Below are 20,995 nucleotides of genomic sequence, written 5' to 3'. Positions count from 1 at the left end.
AATATATTTTTTTAGCATCAAACATTTGATAGACACATTTCCTTCTTGGCTGATCTGGAAATTATTATTGGGGGAAAATGGACGTTTTGTGGGAACACTGAGTTTGACATTGAAATGTAATTCAGCTCTATGCCTAATCTACATTTGCGAAACCAGACAAATATGTTTATTTTTACATCTAACAGATTGAAATCCCCTTAGTGTGAGGAATATAAAACTGTCTATACAACTGAGTAAAGTAATTCACCAAGGTAATACTATCAGATGGGAGAGCATTTCTTACTTTATACAATTGTTTGAGATGACAATTCAGCCTTTTTTATTGAGCTACTGTAAAGACTTTTACCCAGTTTATCTAAGAGGTCTTTAAGTGACCAAATTTTCCGTTAAATCAATCTTCAATAATAAGAGATTCATGATGCACAATGACCCTGTTATTCCATACAGAGCTGTTCCTGATCCTGCACCAGCTTCTTCCCATCTATTGTACTGGACTCTGTGACCTGTCCAATCACTAATCATACCCACCCACCACTTAGTACTGCCTCTCAGGGACCTTGTTGCACTACTCCCTTGTACTACTTGTCTACCTTGGGAACCTCATTGCTGCAATCGCTACATTTCAGTTGCACAAGCCACCTTGCATCTTCAGTGTGCCTGCACTGCACATTTAGAATTGCCATTGTACTTTTCTTCTTTTGGTTGTTACATACCTTGGAACCTCACTGCTACTATCCCTGCTTTTCAGTCAGAATTGCCATTTGTGCTTTCATTTGCCTCATTGCACAACTACATACATATACTTAATACTGTACATTTTCTGTCCTCCCCTATTTGCCTTCATTGCTCATTTAGAATTGCCATTTTGCACTGTATTTTTCTTCATTGCCCATCTATTCATTCCACTTGTAACACACACTTTACTTAATACTTGTACATTTCCTGGCCTCTTCTATTTGCACTTATGGTTAGATGCTAACTGCATTTCGTTGTACTGTACTTGTACTGTTCAGTGACAATAAAATGTAATCAAATCGAATCAGATGTGTAGGCTGGAGTTGTGTTTATAGGCCAGCTTCCATGAAAATACTTGCTAATGGGAGAACTGTTATCACTGTATGGTATCTAATTGCTGTATGATGTAGTGATTCCCAACCAGGGGTACAGGGACCTCTGATATGCTTGCCTACTTTGCCTGTCCTCAGAGGGTTAGTTGAAAAGGCTCATGGGATGCTTTGTAAAATTACGAAAATTCTGTTCCCGCTATAATAGCCATAAAATCTATGTAACCATGTACTGTAACTGAGTCATTTACGAGATTGAATAGATTACAATATGATTAGACAATGCATGCATTCAGATATTTTGAGGATCTTAGTTTAGTGCAACTAACTTTTTTATATTTTACTTTACTTTCATTGGGAAATCTGCATCACATTGTTGGGGAAAGTCGTCCGATAGCACCTTTATGTTTATTGGTGAGTGTATTTTATGAGGTCTTACGTTTAAACGACATTTCCCATAGTCCTTTTTTGCCATGAAGCTTCTATTGCATGATGGTATGTTGGAGGAGTGAACGCGCGGAACTCCTCTGTTAGTGCTATGACAGGACTCCTATCCGGCGCGTAGTCGAGTCTATATTCAATCTAGCCATGGCGGCCACGGGTGGAGGGAAAATTAGAAGCAGAAGATATCATATTGCTTCTAAACCTTACGCCAAAAGCAAACAGGTAAATGGCGTATTCGCATAAATGTTCATGTTGAATGGTAGCATGTAGTTTGGTGACAGTTGTCTTTTCGTTTTTGTGTTATTGCTTTCTTGGAGACATTTTGTGTGGCCTAGGCTTAGCGCTCAATTCATGGCCTCCACGCTGTGTGAGAGAAACTAGCTAGCGAAGTGAGACAGACATTTTGCCGGTTCGAGGAATTAATGTTAGTTAAATTGCCTTGTTATTTAGCTAGGCTACCGACGTGTATCTTTTTAAACGGTGTACTTATTACTGAAGACCGTCATGTTTGATAAAAACGCTGTCGTGTAGAAATATTGTACTTTACAAGCTCAGACGTAACACTGGCTTCTTGTCAAGTTTGCTTTAGCTACCTGCGTAGCTACCTTTTCTAGTTAGCTAGCTAACACATAACAGCCGACAAGAAGCTAATCTGTCTGATGCTAGTTAGCATTACGTTGGCTCGTTTTGCATTGTCTCTTGCCACATTTATTTTGCACCAATTTATTGCATAGTATTTCAGTTGTTTGTATTTAATGTATGTCTTCAGTCACGAAAGTAACGGTATGACTATATTTCATTGACAGTATTGGGTCTTAACCGTTGTTATTTCTTACCAGCCGGTTAGCTGGCTAGAGTTCTGTGTACTATTGCGCACTGACTCTGCTAGCTAGCTGGCTACGCTAGTTAGCATAGCTAGCTAATTTCAAAACTGTTTGAAGTGACCACATGGTTGCTGGTTGACTTAGCTCAGCGAGTAGTATAGGCTAGTTAGCTAGTTGGTCAACCGTACTTGGTATCAATCTACATGGACAACGTAACACAAATACATCAGTACGTGTACGGATCAACATCATCAGGCCATTATACGTTGGTTTCCGGATTTCATAAAGAAAACAAAAACAGGTTGACTGTATGGCCTTGTCGTTATACTATTCTCTATAGGGGCAGTGTACTGTTAAACGTGATGCGGTGCGGAAACGTAACGAGTCGTAGCATATCTAGCCGCAAGCATTGTTATTTCTGAGAACGCACAAAAAGAAAGGCGGGATAGCTGTCCACTGGGCAGAAATACTAGCTAGGTAGTGCCATCTCAAACTAATTGTTCCGCTGCATAGCTGTGAGTCCATGGTAATCTGTTTTTGTCTGGCTAGGTATTGTAATGTTTACGTGGTAACAGTAGATCGAAACCTGTGCACTGCTTCTGCTTAGTTACATTAGATAAGGGCAGGTAACTGCGTCCTGTGATTTTATTTTTTTGAACTGCTGCTTAACATTGATAGACTTCTGTGATAGTGATTTTACATGCAACTGAACTAGAGTTACTGAATTACTTATTCGTCTTAGAATCTTGAATGGTATGGATTCATGTTTTTGGGGGATTAAAGCAGGCTCATTCCAAGTCATATCAATAATATTGAGATTTCCAGGTAGAACATGAAATGTCGTGGAATCTATTTTTTTTAAATGTATGACAATGCGACATTTAGATTTTCATTAGAAGAAAACGCTTGAACACCATGTATGTTAATTGTATCACTTTCCTGGTCATGGACAGAACCCACTAACAGTAGTAAAAAACGAGTGGACAGGTAGACCATAGCAATATAGGCCAGTGAAGGCAAATGTCAAGTTAAAAAAACAAAAAAAGGAAGCTGGTTTCCTGGCCTTGGCAGGGTTGAAAACCTTTATCAAAATCACCTAAATCCTTATGGTGGCTTTGGGGAATTCCAGTTGTTACTGTCTTTCGCACATTTATTGATCTATAGTGGACAGAACTTAGAATGTCCTCTCTTTGGGTGCATATAGATTGGACATCCATTTATTTACAGCTGTTTGCCTCCACCTTTTGACATTTTACATCATTTGGCCATCCAGGTTATTGGTAGACTGTAGTCAGGAAGTGAGTCATAGAATGAACCAACCCTTGTGTCTGGGCATGTTGTGGTGTTTTGTTGGTGTGTCGTAACCATTTACTGTTTATCGGTTTGTTTTGAGCCCTGGGCAAGTTCTGGCAGAGGGCTTTAGGTCTGTATATTTAGCTATGTTAGCTACTTGGCATGTTAGCTTCAGCAGCAGTGCTGTGTAATGATTTATGGTTTTGCTGGTGCATGTTAAAGGACCAATGCCAGTTCAGTTGCTGCTAGCTCAGGTTATTCCCGGGAGGTTTGGAGTAGCTGGCCAGTTTAAAGAAGTAGCTGCCTGGGGTCTTTTGGTGGCCTCAGATACATTGTAATGTCTTGATGTGTTCCTCAATACACAGACAAGTTATTTAATTTCCTTTAACTTCCAATCAGTTGAATTGTGGTATTTTGAGGTATGTATTTTTATTTTACATTCCTGAATGGAGGAATTAATTGTTGTTTTCTTTTATTGTATCTACTTCTGTCTTGGCCTTGAAACTGGATACCTTCCTAAATAATGGATGGTTTTACCTGTTAGTTAAAATTCAGTATTTTATTCTATTAAAACAAGTAAATCACCCATGTTAATAGTACAAAATAAGTTGGCCCTTATTATAAAAATTTTTTTACCGTAATGTTGCCCTATTTCCCTGTCACGTAAAAGTCAGCAACATTTCAGATGGTGGTTTTGCAAGCAGGTAGACTGAAGCAGACCTCCCCTTTTTGGGGTGTCCATTGCATTCCATTAACACGAGACTAGATCATGTTTCAAAACATCCCATTTAATTTGTGTACCGCAATTCATGCGGTTATATTTTTACCCCCAGTGTCCCGCGGTGAGTTTCATGCTTCTTTGTTTTAATGGTTCTGCACACGGTGGCACACCTTCTGCCATGTTAATTGAGGCACAGTATGGGCATGGCGGATGTGACCCGTTGGGCTTGACTGCACTTCAGGGTTTGCTTTTGGGGAAGTTCTTCCGTCAACCAATGAGATTTCAAAACACACAGTCGCCCTATGTGTACCAAGCAGACCAACGGGGGGGGACAATCTTTTCCCCCACAAAATGTTATTTGTAAATGAAAAGGCACGGTCAGTCCGATACATTAGTCCAATTTCTATGGCCTAGAAGCTCCTTGGTTCTACTCAACATGTCCTGTCAATTATACACCCCTGGGCTGTCTCACTGTTTAAACAACACAAGTGTGTCCTGGGAAAACGACGAGAGCTGCATTCTCATGAGAAATGCAGTTTCTCTTAAATCCCCATAATCACCAGAGCCACCTTCACAGTCCTCTGAGCGTCCACTGACCCACAGGTCTGAGACTGCAGGACTTCCATCCGCAGGGTGCATTTAGAAAGAGCCAGCTATTGTTTACACTTCCCTGCTCGGAGCCAGTCTGTGAATTTGGTTTGGGCCGGTTGAGTGGCCACACTTCTGAGCGACTGGTGCTTCGTACAGATAAGCAGGAGTTGAAGGGCGCACGTGGCCGTGACTGGTAGCTGTAATAAAGATAAGACCAGGTGACGCACGTGTCAGTTTGTCCTAGCTTACGGTCCCTTGCCTCTTGAGCCGCAGCCGAACTTGAGCTAGATGCTTCCGCTGACCCATTCAGAAGGTTGTTTGGTTTTGATGATGGATCTTGGTGGCATGTGTGGACTCTTGTCTTGTCGTGTTGATTTCGAGACCAGATGTTGATGTCTTTACTCCGGTCTAGTCTGGCTGGTAGATGGGCCTGGATCTGATGTCCTGTCGGATGATGTGTGTTGCGGTATTGTCTTCAGCATCGGTTCAATGTGCGGACCACTCCTGCGCGCCGTTAGATTGACTCCTCCCTGACCCACTTTTTCAATGAGAGCTCAAGTTATTTTTTCCCCCTGTGCTACCACGGCTGTTTCTGTGCCTTATTGTTACCCTGAGGAAATGTAGTTTGCTAGTAACAGTAATTGTTCACCGAGCTGATGTTCATAATCTCTGGATTTATCTGTTTTTAAACATCAACCGGCTGTGTTCAAGTTCTTTCTCCTCGACCTCTGACCTCTCCTCTAGCAGCCGTCGGGGCTGATTAGTCGAGTCACAGACACGGTGAAGAGCATCGTTCCTTCCTGGCTACAGAAGTACTTCCGGAACGGGGATGCTGCGGACGGGGGAGGGGTCATGGCGGAGGCTGAGCAGAACAGCCGTGCCCCTCCCCCCAATGGCAGCGAGGAGGTGGCACCCCTTCCTGATGGACGGGACTCCCCAGAGCCCGGTCCCAGTTATACAGGTGAACAGACATGGCGTGTTATTTGGCAGATTCGGCATGGTGCTCCAATTATGGTTTATTGGGACGATTTCTTGGACACAGATTAAGCCTGGTCCAGGACTTTTAATAAAATCTCAATGGAGATCTCCATCTTAATCTGTGTCTTTGAAACCAGCCTAGTATGTATGATACTTTTTATGGATCTCTGGTTAATTTGGATGTTAAATTACATTTAGTTGAGCTCATTTTAATCCTGGTTGTTTTTTCCCTCCTACAGAGCCTTCAACTAGCAGGGCATCGCTGAACTTCCAGGATGTTCTGTCGAGGCCCCCCCTCAATCGCTCCCACCTTCACTTCCCTTCCCTGGATGCCTCTTCGCCATTGGCGGGCTCCAGCTCCATGTTCCCTCAGCCCTCCACCTCCTCTGCCCCGTTTTCGGCGGGCGCCTTTGCCGGGGCATCTTCTGGTTTCTCACTGGTGAAGGAGATCAAGGACAACAGCTCCCAGCACGAGGACGATAACATCTCCACCACCAGTGGCTTCTCGTCACGCGCATCAGAAAAAGGTAGTGTCTTGTAAGCTGTGTGTGTTTTGAGCTCGAGCACAGTCCTATGATTGTCTAGTATTATCAGACAGATGTAGATATTAGAAATTATTAACATGGGTAATTTTATTGTCTGTGGTCGTCGTGTGTACGTCTCTCGAATTTGCGTCGTCAAACAATGCATCTCTTACCCCAGATGTCCCCAACTCTAAGACGGCGTCACTGCCCCAGCTGTGGTCCCCGGAGACAGAGCGCCCCCACTCAGGGCCCCAGCAGTCCCAGTCCGGTCTCAAGAAGCCGACCTTCAACCTGTCTGTCTTTGGGAGTTCCTCCACTGTGAGTGCCAGTCAGTGCTGTAGTGCGAGTGCCAGTTTTTAGAAGAAGTAAAAAAAAAAAACCTGCATGCTACTTTTTGCCTTGGAAACCTTCTCTGTCCCTTGAGCCGCTTTACTGTTGTTTTATTCGTCCTCTGTTTTCTCTGTCGGTCCCCTGTCCTCTGTTTTCTCAGTCTACGATGAACAGTTCCGTGCTGAACTCCAGTCAGTTGGGGGGCTCTCCTTTTTACCCTGGGAAGACAACCTACGGGGGCGCAGCCGCTGTGAGGACGGCACGATCCCGGACCGCCACGCCATACCAGGTAGACACACCTGTTACACTCAGCTGTGGCCTCGGTTAAGCTAATTATTAGTTATTTTCCCTCCATGTGTTGGGTGGGTGAGGGGCTGGAACATAACTAAGTACCTTGTAATAATTCTAAGCAAATTGTCTTTTGCCCAAACAATACGTGGTTCTATTGATAACACGTTCAGCATTTATGCAAATATTCTTGGAGCACATTTTGTCCTGTACAGTTTTGATCAGTGTTTTGTCCAGTTACAGTTAACCTTTTGCCGCTAAGGATTTACATTAAATTCGCTGACCCCAGAATGAATGTACTGGGTCGTTTCGCAAGGAGTGCTTCTTCAAATCAGACAAGGGATCTGATTTGTGTTTTTCCTCCGTCCAGGCTCCCTTCCGGAGACAAATCAAGGCCAAGCCAGCCGGGGCGCAGCCCTGTGGGGTGACCAGCGCCACGGCCCGGCGCATTCTGCAGTCCCTGGAGCGCATGTCCAGCCCCCTCGCTGTGAGTGCAAACAGTCATTTGAATTGAATGCGTGACCATAACATTTGCATTGAACAGGACATTTCAGCCTGGCACGGTGACTACGGGAACCGTAAAAAAAAAAACGGTATTGTTCTGAACAGGCCGTTCGGCTGTCGTTTGGTAGGTTGTAGGAATGATGGTAGCTCAGTGAGTTCTGCATTTTCTGGAGAAGCTATGACTTGGCTTAATTTTTCCCTTCAACTGTACAGAACATTTTGAGTTTAAGGTGCCGTTGAACAAAGTGTGACAAGATCATCTATTGGGTGACGATCTATAGGCCTCAAACTCAACTCTGAAGCCAGTTATTTAAAAAATAAAAATTGCTGCCCTACAGTCAGGTTCTTATTTAGACCTGGGACACCAGGTGGGTGCAGTTAATGATGAGGTAGAACAGAAAGCCAGTAGGCCTCGGATCTTGTAGGGTAAGAGTTGAGTATTCCTAATCTTTGGACCCCATTTGGGAGTTTTCCAAGCCACTGCATTAACTTTTGTTGCTTGCTCTGTGAGGTTTCAGGCTGGGTATCTGTTAAAGCACTATGTGACGGTTGCTAATGTAAAAAGGGCTTCACGAAATCTGATTCATTGGTCTGTGGAGCAGGCTAAATACTTGTCCCAAGGTGCTGTTTAGCTGACGGCTACTTTACTTGGGAAAGTCTACTTCCAGTTGCAGGGTTGTGTTTGTCCTACTCAGCTATGTTACGAATTAAATTATGATTTTGAAAAGCTGTGACTCTTCACAAGGAAATCATGTATGTATACACGTTGACATTAACCAAAGCGTCACATTTGTCTTTCTGTCTTCAACAGGACGCGAAGAGGATCCCCTCTACGTCTTCCTCTCCCTCGTCATCAGTAAGTGTAGAATGTCACGCTGCCTCCTCATTTGTTCCCATGGTCATAATCACTGTCCCGACACGTTTCTTTGCCCTGTGTTTCCACAGCAACTCGATGGCAGTGCTACAGAATTCTCGCATTTTCAGGCCAGGAAGAAACGGGTACGTGTTTATCTGCTAAAATACACAAACTTTTTTCCTAATCCCCTTGATGTTGACAGCCGACCTCATTGGGTTTTAGACGTGGGTGTGTTTTCTTCCCCGGCTGTCAGACCACAACATTATCAACCGGCTGACGTGAACAGCGGCGGTGCCGATCCCTGCTGTCTGTCTGTGTGAATAGTGCCGTCTTTGTGGAAGCGTCGGCCCCTCTACTCGTCTGGCCTTATGTTGGCGCAGCGTGTCTTCAGTAATGACCGGAGTTGTCAGCCGGGGGGGGGGGCACCTGTTCATCGCTGCATGGCCTTCTGTGTCTGTGTGCCGGTGTCCAGTGTTGGCTGTGCTAGGGTTGGATGGCCCTTGGTAGCTGTTAAACGGTCCCAGCTGCTGGCAGCTGGTCACGGAGGCCTGACAATGGGCCCATTGGAGGAGCGAGGGCCCCAGGTCCGCTGAAGTCCAAAAGCATCTTTGTTAAAACCAGAGGAAACCTTTCGGTCTTGCCTCGGCTCGCATGCTGTCGGCAGGTGTGAGTAGTGTTAGCGGAGAGGTTTCAGGTCTGAGGCTGCTCCCTCTCTTCACGTTCGACTGGTGAAATGAAGTAGCTGAATAACATGTTTATGATGGGGCAGCTGTGCCTCACTGTCTGAAAATGACATCGAAGTTGTGTAATGATGTAATGGGCTCCTACTCTAGTGCTACAGCACCTCTTGTAACGTTGGTTATTATAAAGTATTATTCTAAATTGATGTCTTATCTAGCGGAGGACTTTGGCGTGCCTTTTAACTCACTTTTGCTGACCAGTGTGTAAAAGTAACAACCGTTTTATTCAGACGTGTTTTTATTTGGCCTCACATGTCCTGATTTAGATACGGTTTGAGGAAGCTGAGACTAGACGTTACATGCAGCAGATGTGAGCATTTGTCAGACTTCTCTGTGTGTTTCCATTCAGCTGGACCATGCCCTCCCCCCTGTCCAGAAGCTGGTGGTTCCGTCGGCCGCGGCTGTGTCGGGGAACCGCTCGATGTCCTTCAAGCCCTCTCTGACCCCTGGGGGCCTTCCCCGGACCCCCAGAGAAACGGTGAGAACCCGTACCGCCTCAGCGTTGGCCAGCTGAGCCGTGGCGTCCAGCTGAGGTGAAACGGTTTTCAAACCTTTTCCACTGAACTAACCTTTTCTCTAGTTTGAAAGACGGCTGTAAGTATTTTCCAAGCTACGTCTGGGATTTGTTTTGCGTTTTAGATGAGTGCTTTTCACGGCCAGTCCGAACCGCACATGCTAACGTTTTGTGTTCATTCTCTGCCCCCCCCCACCCCCCTTGTTCCAGCATACGGGAAGATCTCCCCTGGTGCCTTTTGCGGGTCCCTCTCAAGGCAGCAGTCTGCCCCTGTACCCTCTGTCCAGCACCCCTGCCCCCAGCAGCACCGCCGGAGGGGGCAAGATGAAGAGGGAGCGCACCGGTGGGCGGCCGCCCTCCAAACAACCTGAAGACCAGGTGGTTACATACTGTTTCCTGTTCTGGGGAGGAAGGAGACAGGGTTCCCCCAAACCGCCCTAGCGCTTCCAGTTTTGTGTTTTAACTATGAATTGGCACACCTGGTTAAATGAATGAAGGCCTCAATGATTAGTTGATTGAGTCAGGTGTGCCGTTTTATCGTTAAAACCAAGGTGCATGAAACGGACATGGCGGTGAGTCTTAAAGGTGCCCTATTGCAACTTAACGCCACCTATTGGCAGGGAGTTGTATATTGGTTCTATATCTCCCATTAGATCGATGTTGTCATTAGTAATTGCCAGCATACTGACCGGTTTAAAGCGGTGTCACGTCCAACTGTCGATGCTGGAACAATGAACACAGACTACTTTCAAATGGGATCATAATTGATGGGCCCGTTCCGTAACTACGGAACGCAGAATAAATACATTAAACCGCTAAACCAATCGAAAAGTCATCTGTGCGTTAGACGCATTGCCATTTTTCAGAGACTCGTTGATGGCTATCTAGCGAACATGAAACCATGATGGTGCTAGCTGGACCGATAATATGCGCACTCTAACCGGTTTGCACGAGGCTAAATCCAGCTAAAAGGCAACGTAATTGCTTCTTCCAAGCAATATTCGCTTATGCATTAGGTTTAATCAGACGACCCAGAGTGCATTTTGTTTCCGTATATTTTTGTTTCTGAAATGTTTGGCATAGGCTAAATGAACCCAAACAAAGCTTGTCATTGGCCCTCACCTCACACACCTTGAAGGAAGTACACGCCTACGAACGTCCCGCCCTTCTAAGTTTTACTTGTAACCATGGCAGTGGGGACCGTGTCAGTCCTGACACGGCCAGAGACTGATTTATTTTTACCTTAACTGATGGTAAGTGTTTTTATCAGATATTTGAAATGGGAAATGCTGCATAGGGCACCTTTAACTGGCCACACCACAGTTCGGAGGGCTTAGGTTAAAAGTGGAAGACGAATCTTGGTTGGACCATGTGTAGGAAGTGTCATCTGCATTCACAGTAAATGACTGCTTCCGTGAACATTTCCTCTGACATCGGTGGCACATGAGTATTTCAGACATTGCTGTTACTGCCCCCTGTTGGTGGAAATGCCCGGGCGCCGCTTGTTGTCATGAACGCCGTTCTGATCCTCCAGATTGTTGAGGTGCCGGACCTGCCGGCCATTTCTCTGCCCATCAGCACGTCCTTCACCCTGCCCGCCTTCAGCTTCACCACCTCCGCCACCACTGTCACGGTCACTGCCAGTGCCGCGCCCATCGCACCTGCCCTGGAGGAGCCTGTCTGTAACAAGGTCGGTCCCACTTGCATTACATCCAAAAAGCCCCCGCATCCCGGTTGAGTCTGTTGTTACCGGGGAATAGGGTGGCCGTCTTCCTTCCGCTGGCCTCATTTATTTTGCCATTTGTTTCTGAAACGTGCTCCTTCTCCGTCCTGAAGTGAAGTCTAATGAATAAATGAAGTCCGGTGTTCATCGGCTCGAACTGACCTGGATTTTTTTCTCCCCCCCCCCTTTGTACATCTCAGGTGTCCCCCTCTACGGCGCCCTCCACCCCTCCCTCCACCCCCTTTACCTTCTCCTCTCCCATCGTCATGGCAACGGCCGCTAGCCCACTTTCATTCTCGCCATCTGTAAGTAGTCAGGGGGATCTCCCTTCCTGTGGTGTTTGGGTACATTCTGTGGGAATTGCCCCCCCCCCCCCCCCCTCATCATCTGATCTCAAGTAGTATCTTGTTGGAAAAATTGTATGTTCCGTTTGTTCACTCAAACCTGAGTTGAAATGAATGTTGAAGGTTCCTTTTGTGACGTGTTTGTCGTTTTATATCATTGTCCAAATGAATCATTTATACTTTTCAGTGACTTTGGGTTTGTTACTGGGTCCCTGTTAGCCACGCGACACTCATAATTCTAACCATGAATCAGAACCCAATAGAAGTCACACTGGGATGATCTGGACACACACACACACACACACACACACACACACACACACACACGGTACACCTATATGGAGATATTCACTTCATTAGTACCCTCAACTATTCAACATTGAATTTGTTCGGTTGTCCCTGAATAAAAGGGAACTGGGTCATCAATTGGCTGGTTTGAAAGTCTACTTCCTGTTAGCCTTTTCTGGCTGTCCCGCCTACCTTATAAACACATGACTGTAAGTTTGATCGTCGTCGATAATGGCGACGGTGAGGTGATTGGTTGATTGTACCATGAAGCCCTTTCCAAACGTTTAATCACGCCGGTCTTTCTCTCAGTCTGGATTCACCTTCAGTGCGCCTGTGGTGAAAACGGCTCCCACCATGTCCAACGGCAGGACTGCCAGCCCAAAAGCAGCGGCAGGTGAGCTTGGCTCGAAGCGGGATTGGACGCTTAATATTTAGGCAAATCTATTTCCTAAATAACGGTTGTGTTCTGTCTCTGTCCGCTGCCTGTCCCTGCAGTTAAACACGCCTCCAGTGAGAGCATGGAGGAGTTTGAGGGGCCCTTTAAACCTGCCAAGGTCTTGAAACAGGGTAGCGTGATGGACATCCTCAAAGGACCCGGTGAGAATGGCCGAAACGCAACTCCTTCTCCTGTCTAGTAACACTTACCTCTGATCTGTCATGTAGCCTGCTTTTAGAATTTCTCTGTAGATTTCTGGAATGTTGCTTTCCATATGCAGATAAATCATCAGCTGTCATGACTGTAGGTCATCAAGTGTGTGTGTCTCTGTTGTTTTAACTGTGAATATTATTTTTTTTAACCTATCTCCCTCACCGTAGGGTTTGCCTGTCCTGTTACTCGGACCTCCCCTGTTCCCAAAGCCCCCATCACCCCTCCTCCCCTGGGGGAGATGTTCAAAGCGCCGGTGGGCTCCTGGGACTGTGACGTTTGCATGTTGCAGAACAAGTCCGCTGACTCGACATGCGTGGCCTGCACCGCCCCGCGACCCAACTCAAAAACGGACAGTAAACCCTTAACGACCTCGTCTGGGCTGAACAACACCGCCACCACCACCACCACCACTGCTTCTTCTGGTTTTGGGTCGCTGTTCACGAAGCCCACTGGAAGCTGGGACTGTGACACGTGTTTGGTTCAGAACAAGCCGGAAACAGTCAAGTGTGTTGCCTGCGAGACGGCCAAGCCTGGGACCGGAGTTAAGGCCCCACTGACTTTACCCGCCTTCCCAGAGGCCAAGGCGGCTCCCCCTGCTGTTGGCCCCCTCGTGGGCTTTGGGGCCATGTTCAAGAAGCCTGAGGGAGCGTGGGAGTGTGACGTGTGCTTGGTGCAGAACAAGGCCCCCGACGTCAAGTGTGTCTCGTGTACGAGTGCTAAGCCAGGTAATAAGGTTTTAAAGTCTGTCCTGTTTATTTTTCTTGGGCAAATGTCGCATGAGATCTTCAAAAAGTTTTTTTTTTATTGAGGGGTTGTGACTAGAGTGGTTTACAGTTGTTTCATTTTGAACAGGACAGGTTTGTTTTAGTTCTGTTCCGCTGGCTAGTGAAACTAATGCCTAAACCTTTTCGAACCCCAGAAGGTATTAAATTGTTCCATTTTGTTGTTTTTTTAAACCCGTTAGTGGCTTTGTTCCCATGCTCATCATTATTGTAGCATTCCTTCGATATTCTGTATTGTTATATAGGAACATGTCCGATGAATATCTGCATTAATGGTGAAATATTTGTTTCCAAACATTTCCTTACCAGCCACCATGACATCACCAAGATGCTCAATTCTCATTCATCAAGCTAGCAGTTTGGCAAGAAAAGTCTCTTGTAAATTTCATTGATGTGTGAAAACGAGCACTGAATGTGTTTATAGCTTCTGCAAGCTTGATGACCAGAAATTGAAAGTATAGTTGGTTTGAATGTGCTGTTGCCATTGCTCAGCTTATGGCCTCAAGGTGGGAGTAAATGTGAGATGTCCCCTTTAAATGCCTTGCTATGAAAAGGCAGGCTGGCTTATGATCTGCATGCTTGACTCTAATATTATGATATTAAATATTATTGAACTGGATTACTTTTAGCGCGGGCTACTCTGGAGCAAAGGACAATGGTCTTGTCTCTTCCCATGCCTTTTAGATGATGTTAAAATAATTTTGTTTCTATTCCTTAAAATTCCCTGAACCGGTTCTATGCCCAGTTTTTAATGAATGTGCCTAACATTTATTTTCCTCGTAATCTAAATAACAGGAGCAGCTGCTCCCCCTCAGTCTCTAACCCCCTCCTCGGCCAGCAATGCTGCTGTACTGGGCTTTGGGGACAAGTTCAAGAAGCCGCAGGGAGCGTGGGACTGTGAGGTGTGCTTTGTTCAGAACCAAGGGTCAGACCGGCAGTGTGTGGCCTGCCAGTCCGCTAAGCCCGGGGCCGAAGTTCAGACCAAAGGTACATTATGGGAACAGCCATCTTCCTCAAAGCTTTGCTTGTCTGTTTAGTGAGAGAACGTGTACATCATGAGGTCCATGTAATCTTAGCCACCTGCAGGACTGCTTAGACAATTTCTCCTCTGTTAATAAAGATGATTATACACTCAGGATTATTAGGAACACCTGTTCAATTTCTCATGAATGCAATTATCTAATCAACCAATCACATGGCAGTTGCTTCAATGCATTTAGGGGTGTGGTCCTGGTCAAGACAATCTCCTGAACTCCAAACTGAATGTCAGAATGGGAAAGAAAGGTGATTTAAGCAATTTTGAGCGTGGCATGGTTGTTGGTGCCAGACGGGCCAATCTTTCACAATCTGCTCAATTACTGGGATTTTCATGCACAATCATTTCTAGGGTTTACAAAGGATGGTGTGAAAAGGGAAAAACATCCAGCATGCGGCAGTCCTGTGGGCGAAAATGCCTTGTTGATGCTAGAGGTCAGAGGAGAATGGGCCGACTGATTCAAGCTGATAGAAGAGCAACTTTGACTGAAATAACCACTCGTTACAACCGAGGTATGCAGCAAAGCATTTGTGAAGCCGCAACGCGCACAACCTTGAGGCGGATGGGCTTCAACAGCAGAAGACCCCACCGGGTACCACTCATCTCCACTACAAATAGGAAAAAGAGGCTACAATTTGCACAAGCTCACCAAAATTGGACAGTTGAAGACTGGAAGAATGTTGCCTGGTCTGATGAGTCTTGATTTCTGTTGAGACATTCAGATGGTAGAGTCAGAATTTGGCGTAAACAGAATGAGAACATAGATCCATCATGCCTTGTTACCACTGTGCAGGCTGGTGGTGGTGGTGTAATGGTGTGGGGGATGTTTTCTTGGCACACGTTAGTGCCAATTGGGCATCGTTTAAATGCTACGGCCTACCTGAGCATTGTTTCTGACCATGTCCATCCCTTTATGACCACCATGTACTACCACCTCTGATGGCTACTTCCAGCAGGATAATGCACCATGTCACAAAGCTTGAATCATTTCAAATTGGTTTCTTGAACATGACAATGAGTTCACTGTACTGAAATGGCCCCCACAGTCACCAGATCTCAACCCAATAGAGCATCTTTGGGATGTGGTGGAACAGGAGCTTCATGCCCTGGATGTGCATCCCACAAATCTCCATCAACTGCAAGATGCTATCCTATCAGTATGGGCCAACATTTCTAAAGAATGCTTTCAGCACCTTGTTTAATCAATGCCATGTAGAATTAAGGCAGTTCTGAAGGCAAAAGGGGGTCAAACACAGTATTCGTATGGTGTTCCTAATAATCCTTTAGGTGAGTGTATGTTGAAACTAACTACTAATGTTTTATTTGTTATTTCAGCCTTCGGTTCCACGTCATTTGGTATCCAGTCCTCTACTGACTCCGGCACGGGGGGATTTAAGTTTGGCACGGGGGCGATATCAGACTCTTCCTCCGGTGGTGGTGGTGGTGGTGGCGGCGGCGGCGGCGGCTTCAAATTCGGCGGTGCCCTCTTGGAGTCGTCCTCCTCAGGGGGTTTCAAATTTGGCGTGGCCTCCTCTGACTCCACCTCAACAGACAACGCCGGCTCCGCAGGCTTTAAATTCAGCGGCTCCTCGGAGGGCTTCAAATTTGGAGCTAACGCTGCTTCCTCTCCGGCGGCTGACAAGGGGGAGAAGGCCGGTGCTCCGAGCATGGGGGCCGGGTTTAAATTCGGTCTCACTGGTGGAATTGCGTTTGGCGCTGCCAGCGTGGAGACCAAACCCGCGGAGGGAGGCTTCTCCTTTGGACTGTCAAAGCCGGAGGAGAAAACGACGTGCACAACTTCCACCTCCTCTACGTTCAGCCTCCCCACCTCCACGGAGAACCACACCGGAGCTCCTTCAGAACCGAGGACCTCAGCAGCCTCATCAGCGACTCCCTCGTTTGGGAAGCCGACGGAGGCCACGCCTTCTGCCCTCGCCCCACCACTAGGGGGCAGCGTATTCGTGGAAACCCCAGAGAAAGAGCAGGCCAAGCCGGCGGCCACTCCTTTTACCTTTGGGAAGCCTGAGGAGAAGAGTGGCTCTGCGGGTTCCGGGCTCCTGTTCACTGCTGCCAGTAAAGAGGCGGAGACTTCGGGTCCCTCTATGGGCTTCTCCTTCAGTAAACCAGACCCGCCTAAAGAACAGCCCAATGCTCCCGCCTTCGCCTTCGGGAAACTGGCAGAGAAGAGTGAACCCCCCGCCGCCGAAGCCCCTAAACCTTCATTCAGCTTTGGGCAAAGCACGACAGGTAAGAGTCAACTCAAATAGTTCTGACCTGTTCTTATTATGAACCCTTAAAAAAAAAAAAATATATATATATATATATATATATATATATATATTTATTTATTTTTCTTTTTTAGTGTTTGGTACTAATTGAAACACTGGCAGTTGTTGAACCATGGTCTAATGCTTAATTTTATTCTGTTGTTTTGCAGATGCGGTGTCCTCCAAGCCAGCGTTTGGTTTCTTGGCCAGCACCGCGACCCCCGCTTCTTCCTCCAGCACCCCCGCCACCAGCCTCTTCGGGACCCCCGGCAGCTCTTCCCCTGCCCCCAGTACCTTCCTCTTTGGGCAGAGTTCCTCAGGGGAGGCCCCCCCATCCAAGACCTTCTTGTTCGGGCAGAGCCAGGACAGCCAACCCGGCCCGGCAGCCACCGCCCCTGTGGCCCCGGCTCAGCCCTTCCAGTTTGGGTCGGGCACTAACAACGCCACGGCCTCCTTCCCGTTCGGAGCTCCCGCGTCCTCTGCCACTTCGACTGCAGGTCGGCACCTCCTTAGGCCTTGTCCTGTCACCCCTCCCCGTCACCCCTGACCTGTTCCTTACCCCTGACCCTGTTAGTCAACGTTGGATGTTTTTCCCATGGCCGTCGGCCATGTTGACTACTGCATTTTTGTTATGGTTGGTTGAAATGTTAAGGTTGTATGACAAAACGCTCACCATCTCTCCTTGCCGTTCCCTTCAGCTCCCGCCGCAGCTCCCTCTCTGTTCGTGTTCAGTCCCGCCTCCTCCGCCGGATTTGGCCCTGGACAGGCTCCTGCCTTTGGCCAGGGAGCGTCCCAGCCCGGCGTCCCGGCGTTCGGCTCGCCCGCCCCTTCCCCCTTCTCCAACCCTGCCTCCCAGCCCCCTACCTTCGGGGCCAAGCCCAACTCTGTCCCGGTGTTTGGCCAGCAGGCCAACTCTGCACCGTCTTTTGGCTCATCTGCCCCGTCTGCGCCAGGTGTGTTTGCTCGCGGATGGCCGCGTGGACCTTGTTAGTGCTCCGGGTTGTTGTGGCACGGTTGTGTTTTGACCCGTCCGTGTCCAGTTCCTCTTTAAGCCCTGGTGTCCGTGTTCTGTCTAGGTGCCGGGTTCCAGTTTGGTGCCGCCAGCGTGTTCGGCGCCTCCAGTAACAACACCGGGGTGTTCGCTTTTGGCGGGGCGGCAGCAGGATCCCCCGCCCCCTCAGTCACGCCCTCCATGGCTCCTCAAACCGGTGCCCCTGGGGGGGGTTTCAACTTCGCGGCTCCCCCTAACTTTAATATTGGGTGAGTACTCAAAGCTTCATCTCCTGACAAGGACATTTTGATCTGTGGTTAAAAAGGGGTCGGTCTCTGTAAAAAGGGGGCGTCAGTCTCTTTTTGTATGAAAGTACTGGAACGAGAGTAGTTCTACGGAGAGGCTTTAAGACCCTGTACAATTACGATAATGGGATGTGATTTTGACGATAGAACTATCACTGGTCGTTGTACTGAACATCTGGCTGCATGTTGTCACAAGTGTGTGCTCAGTTTGAAAACGGGACGTGAACATATCTGTCTTGTTCCCCGACACAGGTCAGCGAAGAGCACCAACCTGACCGCGGCTCCCGCTGCGCAGCACTCCATCGCCGGGCGCAAGATCAAAACCGCCGTCCGACGCAAGAAGTAAACGACCCAAGTGGGACTGGACTTGACCGTTGTAGTCAGGCTGGACTGCTTCTCTGGATACTGACGTTCTTGGCATGTGAAGGAAGATGCTCTGGTTAAGCCCCGTAATGGAGGGTGGTGTCGACGCTGCGCCGAGGCCTGGGCTCGGGGTGGGTGTCGGCACGCCGCGGAGCAGGGCTGATCCTACGAGGCCGGTGTGACAACACTTCTTTTTATAACTCAAAATAAAATACAAAATGTGACGGCAACAACGCAATCAAGTGAGAAACTTCTGCTTAACTGACAGGAAAGGTATATTTTCGACACCCGCGACGGTCCGCTAGAACTGAGGCATGACTTTTCTTAAGAATTCACAAAGGCAAAAACTGAAATTTGAAAGAGTTGATTGTGTAAAAAAAAAAATTTAATAAAATAAAAAAAACGGTCTTGGCGTTGATCGGTACGGGTGAAGAGGTTGCTGCCTGCGCACGTTCATGCTGAGGTTAACGAGAACCATGGTGCGTGTCCCAAACGGTGCCCTGTTCCTTATATAGTGCACTTTGTTTTAACCTGTGACTCCAGAGTAGTGCGCAGTGTGGGGTAGGGGATAGGGTGCCAGTTGGGATGCGGACGCATGGTTGCTTCTGCGCTGAACGTTGCATGGTTGTTTTTCCTGTGTACAGGTTTGAGGTGTGTTTGTTTCCTTTGTACGTGCGTGTGCGTGTGTGTGCGTGTGTGGCTCAAAAGTCTTAGGTGAGAAGCATATGAATGTGTTTAAATGGAGGAACTTGGTGTGAAAGAGGGGGCTGTTTCCCCTTCATTTCGAGAGGTTGAATCTGAAAGGTCCTCTGTAGGACTTTGTAAATCTGTCGTTCCAAATCTGTTCACCTGTTTAACTATTTCTTTTTTTTTTTTTACTGTCTCGCTCCCATCTCCTTTATTCTTCTCTTGTGCTGTTGTCTGTCTCTTCCCATTATTCTGATTCCCGTTCTTACCTGTGACCTCCTTTTGCCTCTCTTAATTGGCCTTTCGATATTATTATAAAGTCTGTAAATATTTTTTTCATTTTTTTTTTTAATCTGTGAAGTTGAATTTGTGTGTTAAACCAACTCTGCATTCAGCGTTTTGCCGTTAGAATTTATTATGTAAATCCCTATATTCAAAGTTGCCTGAAATCCATTTAAAATAAACTTAAATGCAAATTGGGGAACCTTTGAAGACTAAAGGTATATTGGCTTTTCTGATCCACTTTTTTTGGACCAAAACCAGTATTGTACAAAGTGTTAAGTATATATTTTTCTATTGCTTGTTTAAATGGACTAGGGTGACTTTGGATAATAAGGAAGTCAATTTTATTTTAAAGCCATGATTATTACTGGTTGAGTGATACATTAAAAACCATGGGTAATTACCATAATTAAAAATATAAAACGTAATAATTTGCAAGTCATTCTTTAAACACATTTGTTGATGTTTTATAAGGAAAATAATCCTTGAATTAGCAACCCCTGATAAAGAAAATTAGGACACCTGTTTAGCTGTGGTTTCTCAAATGGCTTTATTGTTTGACAAAGGTTTATTGTTCACTGTATCACAACACGTAACTGAACAGAATCGTTGCATACCCATGTTTATAAATATTTACAACTTGTGTTTCTCACACGCCGCAGTTTTCCAATAGTTCGGACCCACACGGTGGTGCTGTGGGCAATAACGACGCGTGTGAGCGCTGTCTCCGGTCGCGCCACACATCGGACAGGTGTAGCGCCTTAAAATCGGGCACATTACGGTGCCGTCCTTGCATTTCAGTTTATGACTACGGTAGACCGCTGCGGTTTCCCCGTTTTGCTTGCAGAAGCCGCAGGAATCGCCCGAGGTCGCGTTTTCAGTAATACAGCTTGCCTGGCTCTCAGTCCCAGTCGAAAGAAGGCAAGACGGTTGTTGCTCGAGGCTTTTGGTCGGTCCCATGTCTGTCTCTGGTTTGTAGTCTTTCAGCTGGGAACAAGTGGTCTCCATCCGTTCGGCGAGATCACACAATCCCAGATTAAAATAGTCGTACCACATGTCGTAGTAATGGTTTGTTCCATTGCTGCCTTTGGCATGGCGATTTCCCTGCATTTGTATTCTTGACTGGGTAGAATTGTGGAAATGCGTCTAAGTGTTGTCCTTCATAAGGTATGGGTCTGAAAGAAAATATTTATAGTAGTGGCGCGTGGACCACCGCTACAAAGTTGAACTCGTCTGTCAAATGGACCGGCGCCAGGTGGTAAACATTGACGTGTGTGTTTTGTTTACTGTTTTGACTAACATTTTCAGGTGTTACAGTGTGCCGTTTTGCGGTCAGTGTGCTGTTTGGAAGGCGGCATTAATGGTTTAGGGACCAGGGATAAGTGTGACGGCCATTCTTTGTCAGCCATGAAACCAAAAAAAATTGGCGTTTAGCTGTTTTTGCCTTTAGATAACACCCAGATTATGTATTGACGTTTGATAGGTCACAGATTCTCATTCATAATTAGTGATCCTGAATACATTGTTTTTAAGCTATAAGGAATAAAGAGCAACTCTATTGGGTCTTTAAACATTATTTGTGGGAATCTTAATTTGTTTGCAGCTGC

General features: G+C 46.6%; 1 protein-coding gene across 2 annotated transcripts; it reads left to right on the top strand.

Annotated features, from left to right (window-relative positions):
• The first annotated feature begins 1,558 nt into the window (after positions 1–1,558).
• Positions 1,559–19,809, top strand: nup153 (nucleoporin 153). 2 transcript variants are annotated; one of them, XM_010904021.5, is made up of 21 exons: positions 1,559–1,730; positions 5,685–5,898; positions 6,155–6,442; positions 6,618–6,757; positions 6,930–7,058; positions 7,428–7,544; positions 8,373–8,417; positions 8,507–8,560; positions 9,507–9,635; positions 9,882–10,049; positions 11,206–11,361; positions 11,595–11,699; positions 12,336–12,420; positions 12,522–12,623; positions 12,843–13,400; positions 14,253–14,444; positions 15,829–16,740; positions 16,931–17,257; positions 17,459–17,713; positions 17,837–18,020; positions 18,309–19,809. In XM_010904021.5, exons 1-21 carry the CDS (start codon positions 1,653–1,655, stop codon positions 18,400–18,402), a joined length of 4,332 nt encoding a protein of 1,443 aa, XP_010902323.2. In that variant the 5' UTR covers positions 1,559–1,652; the 3' UTR covers positions 18,403–19,809. The 2 variants fall into 2 exon arrangements, with proteins under 2 accessions (XP_010902323.2, XP_010902322.2); XM_010904020.5 differs by having other exon boundaries at positions 5,682–5,898.
• Positions 19,810–20,995: the final 1,186 nt, after the last annotated feature.

This window comes from Esox lucius, chromosome 10 (assembly GCF_011004845.1).
Source record: "Esox lucius isolate fEsoLuc1 chromosome 10, fEsoLuc1.pri, whole genome shotgun sequence".
In the NCBI taxonomy this organism is placed as follows: Eukaryota; Metazoa; Chordata; class Actinopteri; order Esociformes; family Esocidae; genus Esox; species Esox lucius.
Note: the sequence above shows the minus strand (reverse complement) of the source record. Positions and strands in the feature narration are given on the sequence as shown.

Excerpts from the sequence above, each read along its gene's own strand:
- nup153 (XM_010904020.5), top strand. The coding sequence starts at position 1,653 with ATGGCGGCCACGGGTGGAGGGAAAATTAGAAGCAGAAGATATCATATT. Across the intron at positions 5,899-6,154 it reads GCCCGGTCCCAGTTATACAG|AGCCTTCAACTAGCAGGGCA; the intron begins GTGAACAGACAT and ends TCCCTCCTACAG. Across the intron at positions 11,700-12,335 it reads CACTTTCATTCTCGCCATCT|TCTGGATTCACCTTCAGTGC; the intron begins GTAAGTAGTCAG and ends TCTTTCTCTCAG.